General features: G+C 35.3%; 2 protein-coding genes across 2 annotated transcripts; one reads left to right on the top strand and one right to left on the bottom strand.

Annotated features, from left to right (window-relative positions):
* Positions 1–215: 215 nt before the first annotated feature.
* On the bottom strand, positions 216–1,901 carry LOC105211899 (charged multivesicular body protein 3). Its single transcript, XM_011183580.3, has 3 exons — positions 1,675–1,901; positions 1,256–1,496; positions 216–1,182 (listed from the first exon to the last, which is right to left on the bottom strand). The coding sequence occupies exons 1-3, from the start codon at positions 1,717–1,719 to the stop codon at positions 791–793; spliced, it is 678 nt and encodes a 225-aa protein (XP_011181882.1). The 5' UTR covers positions 1,720–1,901; the 3' UTR covers positions 216–790.
* Positions 1,902–2,190: 289 nt separating this feature from the next.
* On the top strand, positions 2,191–5,360 carry LOC105211898 (ATP-dependent RNA helicase SUV3 homolog, mitochondrial). Its single transcript, XM_011183579.3, has 8 exons — positions 2,191–2,689; positions 2,753–3,144; positions 3,204–3,315; positions 3,374–3,683; positions 3,735–3,869; positions 3,924–4,224; positions 4,295–4,805; positions 4,869–5,360. Exons 1-8 carry the CDS (start codon positions 2,353–2,355, stop codon positions 5,078–5,080), a joined length of 2,310 nt encoding a protein of 769 aa, XP_011181881.1. The 5' UTR covers positions 2,191–2,352; the 3' UTR covers positions 5,081–5,360.
* Positions 5,361–6,519: the final 1,159 nt, after the last annotated feature.

Below are 6,519 nucleotides of genomic sequence, written 5' to 3'. Positions count from 1 at the left end.
TGTCAAATACTAATGTATGAAAATCCTAACCTCAAAAAAATCACCCGTTAGATTCAGATATGAAAATACGCACCGTTTTTTTGTATTTTTTTGGCAATTATTTCGATTTCAAATGAAACATAAAGCATTTTCGTTAAATTATCTTCAACATAGTAAATCTTTAATATTGCAATACATATACACACACATACGAATACATATGTAAAGACAGAAAGAACTGTACAAATAAAACTTGTATATTTTAAGTAATAAATTTTACCATTCACATGAAAGCACTATACTCTTTCATTCACAAAATCGTTAGTATATCATTAAGTTATGTAATTGATTTCATAAATATTTATGCATTTAATTAAATATTAAATCGAACACTTAAATTATTGGATTAGCCTTCAATGTTAAATGTCAACTGAAGCGAACAGCGAAAGTACACTTGGTGTGCAAATATTTTACTATAAATAATTATTGTAATATAATTTATTCGAATTGCCAAAGAATATAAAGAGTTGCGAGTCACTTGTATGTATCCACAAAACTCGTAAATCTCCAATTTTTTTAGTTTTCCAATTTCGTTTGCAATTTTTGCTACCGGTGTAAAAGTTGTTTTATTTTTCGCTTTGAAACATTGAAAAGCGCGAATTTGTTTTAAATGAAATGTACGTCAAAAACGCAAATGATCACTTTTGCAGCTGTCGTAGCCAAGAAACTGTACTTTAATTACTGTAAATACTGTAAATTTCCATACGTTCGCTGTTTACGTCAGCATTTTTCAACAACGCACTGCAGGCGTTTATGAACGCAGCGATGCTAAGCGATTTTGCATTTCCTGTAAATCTTCCTCTTCTTCTCCAGCCTCATCTTCAGATTCCGTAACTGCGGCAGCAGGTACTTCGTGTTTTTCTGCCGCAATGCCTTCGGGTGGTAAAGGTGCCTCACCCAGTTTACCATCCGTAATTTCCCACAATACTTTATCCACTTCCTTGGCCGCCTCCTCCTCCATCTCCTCAGACTCTTCCAGCGAATCCATAGTATCGTCGAGCATTTCTTCAATTATACCCGCCTTCATCATTTCTTTCGACATGTCTCGCATTATGCCAGCTAATTCCGGATAACGTACTAAATTCTGCATTGCTTGCATTACCTCAGTGGATTTTTGCAGCGAGCCGGCGACGCGTAATGTAGCTAAAAAAAAGTTAAGTTTGGTTGCGTTATCTTAATGCTGACATTTGTATATACTATGTCGCAGTTTATTCACCCAATTGGTTTTTCATTTGTAGCTGTATGGAGTTAAGGTGCGCCTTAGATGTGTAAATACGATTTATCGCTTTACGTGCGCGTACAATTTCTTTTGCGAGAATGACACAAGTGTCACGATCATTTTTCGTTGCCGCCTGCTTTAAGGAACGCTTCACTTTCTCCTCCTCACGCTGTATACTACGTATCTGCCGATCCAGTTGGTTGCTTTCCTTGCGAATTTTGTGCGTCCATTCTTGCACCTATGCAAAGTATGAGCATTTTTGTAAAAGCGTATGCAAATTTTATTTTGTTGGTTTGTTTTTAAATTTAAATGAGATCATGTAGTATACAGAACTGGTTTGCCTTGGCCATGAACTCAACAATATAACAAGTAGGCCAAAACTTTTAACAAATTCGATATTGTACAGACGTCATTACCTGCTCTTTTGGATCTTTGGTATGAGTTTTGCCGAATAATCCCATGTTTGGTTGAAGGACGCGCTTGTTTAAAAAATTTTATTTATGTTTTTACAGATAATTTTATGCAAATCTAACAAAATGACTCATTTAAGATGTTTCTTTAGCCAACAGAATTAAATGGTTTTGTTTGTGTCACCTAAATGTCAATTGGTTTGTTTTGATTTCACTCTGCGCAACTGCGCAGTAACTGCGAACAGTGTTGCTGCGAAATATATTTTATTGAGAAAATAAATTATTAGGAAAAATTTAGTCAAAATATCAATAATTATTATTTAACACATTTCGCTATATACCCGACTTCTTTGAAACAAAATGTTTTTAAAATACGCATTTTTTCAAGAAAAGAAATTCACTTCTAAACCATAACGTAAAACGTAAATTTAATTTTTCATTTTAATTCTCATTCGTACTGTACACATTTCACACGTTTCTTGACATTCGCCTTATCAGAGTTGAGGTTAGGTATTTCATCAGCTGTTTTCCTATTCCATTTGCACGCACAAACAATTGCATCACGATCTTCCCGGCTAGCACAATCGTGATGACAATTTGTATATATTTTTAATAAATATTTCAATTAATTATTATAAAGAGACATATTAAGAGTTAAGCTAGGTGTGTAAATTTTTGTGAAGTATGCAAAATTCTAAATGTAGTATTAATTTACTTAATACGCTCGCGCGAAATCTCAATCTACGTGCAACTACAACTCATTCGCCACTAAATGTTTCCACACAGACTGTGACCAAATATGTGCACCTTAGTAGTTACGTACAAGCACGCAACAAGAAGACTGGACCACAGCATGTTTCCACACTTTTCAAACCGGTACCAATGCCGAAAACTGCAGACGAGCATGATGTGGGCTCCGAAATGGTTGGTAAACTGGACAAAGCAGAATTGTTGAAGATTCTCAATAAATTTACGCAGAAGCGTGAAATCAAACTTTTATGTGTGGAAAATGGACTTGATTGTGAGATTATATAATTAATTAAAAGAATAATTTGTGAATTAACTAACTTTCAATTAACTTTAGCTTACTTACAACAACAAGCGTTCGCCTCGTTTCGCCGTTATTGCATTGAGGCAGAAAACCTGCCAGTGGACTTGCACATAACCATTAGTGATATTTTACATAATGCGGGGCACATAGACGACATCTTTCCATATTTCTTGAGGCACGCTAAAACCATCTTCCCTCATTTAGACTGTATGGATGACCTGAAGAAAATCTCAGACTTACGTACACCAGCCAATTGGTACCCGAGTGCACGCGCAATAACCCGCAAAATCGTGTTTCACGCCGGACCGACAAATTCCGGGAAAACATACCATGCTATGGAACGGTTTTTGACCGCGAAATCCGGTGTGTATTGTGGTCCGCTAAAACTACTAGCCACTGAGGTGTTCAACAAAGCTAATGATAGGGTAATAGTCAACAGTTTTGTTAAAAAATTAAGTAATTAAACCAAGTTTTTTCAATACAGGGTACACCCTGTGATCTGGTTACGGGTGAGGAACGTAAATTTGGCATCAATGAAGATACTCCAGCAAATCATGTAGCTTGTACTGTTGAAATGACATCGGTCAACACGCCCTGTGAGTACTGTTTATTTTATTTTACATTCGTGCTGTATTTACACTGCTTTTGAAACAGATGAAGTTGCTGTTATCGATGAAATACAGCAATTGCGTGATCCCCAACGTGGTTGGGCTTGGACTCGTGCCTTTCTTGGTCTTATCGCCGATGAGGTGCACGTTTGTGGTGAGTCTGGTGCCTTGGAGCTATTACAAAAGATTTGTGAAACTACAAATGAAACCGTTGAAGTGCATAACTACGAGCGCCTGACCGAACTAACCATCGAGGATTCCGCATTGGGAAGTCTAGACAATGTGCAGGCAGGCGATTGCATTGTGTGTTTCAGTAAAAACGATATTTACTCAGTGTCGCGCGAAATTGAAGCGAGGTAAGAAAATCGAACAAAATTAAAATCAAAGTACAATAACAACAATTAAAGGGGCAAAGAGGTAGCAGTAATCTATGGAGGCTTACCACCAGGCACTAAATTGGCACAAGCCGCAAAGTTCAATGACCCCGAGAATAGTTGTAAAGTGATGGTAGCAACAGATGCGATCGGCATGGGTCTAAATCTGTAAGTTGTGTTAAATAACTCTCTGCACAGTTATTTGAATTTATGCCGTTATAGGAGCATACGACGCATCATCTTTTACTCAATAATCAAGCCCTCAATGAACGAAAAGGGTGAACGTGAAATCGACACAATATCAATATCTTCAGCGCTACAGATTGCCGGTCGCGCCGGGCGTTTTCGTACGCAGTGGGAGCATGGTTATGTCACCACTTTCAAAGCGGACGATTTACAAACTTTGCGCAAAATCTTGTCACAGAAACCTGAACCACTGAAACAAGCTGGCCTGCATCCTACCGCTGATCAAATTGAGCTGTACGCTTACCATCTGCCAAAATCTACACTCAGTAATCTAATGGTTTGTTTTTTAAAATATATTGCCACAAAAACAGTGCAAATATAACTGTTTTCTTCTGTCACCTTTTCAGGATATATTTGTGAATTTGTGCACTGTCGATGACTCCTTATACTTTATGTGCAATATTGAGGATTTTAAGTTTTTAGCTGAGATGATTGAACACGTGCCGTTGGCACTGCGTGCGCGCTATGTCTTCTGTTGTGCACCCATTAACAAGAAAATGCCTTTTGTGTGCTCCATGTTCCTTAAAATTGCCAGACAGTATAGCCGCAATGAACCGATCACTTTTGACTTCATCACACGCAATTGTGGTTGGCCCTTTGCTTTGCCCAAAACAATCATTGATCTAATGCACCTGGAATCGGTGTTCGATGTGATGGATCTATATCTATGGTTAAGTTATCGTTTTATGGATTTATTCCCCGACGCAGCAGCGGTACGTGTCGCACAGAAGGAACTGGATGATATAATACAGCAGGGAGTCTTTCAAATTACGCGCCTGCTGAAGAATTCAGAGGCTAGTCAGAGTGCTGCCGATGGAGATATGACATATAATATACGAAGATCAACACAAATGCGTGGTAAGCAGTTGCATTTTTTTCAACTTTTATATATTTTTTTAATTATTAATTTCTCTCACATAGAACCACGTTTACCAAGCTCATCACGTGGTCGCCTAACAGAGCGTTTAATAGCGCAAGGTTTACTCACACCCGGCATGCTGAGTGAGCTGCGTAAAGAATGGGACGCACAGCAACAATCTCTAGCACAATCGACTATCGATAGCGCCTTCGATACGGATGATGAAGGCAATAGCAGTGGGTTCAAGAAGATGCGGCGAAAGCGACGCAAGTGAACTGCAATGTAATTGCTACAAAGAAAACGGACTTTATTTATATATATATATATATGTTAACTCATTTGTACTCGTGTGTGGTGAATTGCGTATAATTATATAAATAATTATTTTCCTACAAAATTTAATGGTGTCATATTTTTACTGAGCGCCAATGAGAGTTGTAGTAGACAAAAACTGCTCAGAAACTAAATATGAACTTTTGTGTTAAGCCATTTAGATGTATGTATATACGTAATAATAATAAAGAAGGCAGCCAAACTGCAGAGTAGTTGAAAAATTTGAAACTTATCTTTTAATTTTGAATATATGGTGAATTCTGACAGCTCTTCTTACATTTGCACATATTTATGCTAAAAGTATATGCTTGCTTGGAATTCCAACAACATAAAAATAATATTTAACCAACACATTTTTGTTCTTTTCATCTTTTTATTATCCATTCATTGGCAAAATGATCATTATCTTCATTTTTTAATTTGTATCATTAGTTCGTTATGGGTTTTAAGATCATAATTAAGTTACACAGAAATTATAAAGATTAAAAACTTTTTTGTTTTGTTGTTACTTTCTTGTTAACGTTCGGATACAAAAAATGGTTTTGAATTAATCTGTTTTTACACTGTATGTACTAACTTTTGTAGCTTTGCTCCATGCATTATACGACAGAACATGAAAATTTTAAATGACTAATAAAATGGCATTTAAATAACATTTCATTTAACCACTTTGCTTGCAGTGTAATTTTTAAATTTTATTTTAAAATAATTATTAAACTATTCTTCTTTTACTCTTTATAATTTTTATGTAGAAAAAAGCAATGTTCGTACATTTATTTGATATTGTTTTTAATATTAAAAAACTTAAAGGCATTATTATTTGGCTTCAGCAATGTGCTAATAATATATGTAGGTATGTATATAAAAATTTGTTGAACAAATTGTTAGAGTATAAATAAAAAACATTAGCATACAAAGGTGTTTAAATTTTATAATTCCATATGTATGTATGTATGTGATTTTCATGTTTATATGTATGATATAACAAAACTCACAAATCCATATATACGTGTGTGTATGTATGTATGTATTTAATAAAATATATATTTAAAAAATTTCGCATAGCACAAAGTAATAGTTATTTTAAACAGTTGCTTATAAAAAAATATTGGTTTTCGTTTCAAATTACGACAGTCTCAAGACACACTTCAGTTCAAGTGAGCAGCAGGACAATTAGCGCACCGACTGGTGCTGGCAATCATCCTGTAAAGCAACAATGTTTATAACCACTTCTATGTATGTATGTAGTTATCGTAAATAAATGGTATGTATGTATGTGTTATGCAGGGTACTTCCTCATATTATTTAACATAATATATATGTTATTTTACATGAATTTACCGCTAAGTATGTTAATTTGATTATTTTGTTATAATTATT

The sequence above is a fragment of the Zeugodacus cucurbitae genome, chromosome 2 (assembly GCF_028554725.1).
Source record: "Zeugodacus cucurbitae isolate PBARC_wt_2022May chromosome 2, idZeuCucr1.2, whole genome shotgun sequence".
In the NCBI taxonomy this organism is placed as follows: domain Eukaryota; kingdom Metazoa; phylum Arthropoda; class Insecta; order Diptera; family Tephritidae; genus Zeugodacus; species Zeugodacus cucurbitae.
The sequence above is the reverse complement of the archived record's forward strand: the minus strand, read 5'-3'. Positions and strand labels throughout refer to the sequence as shown.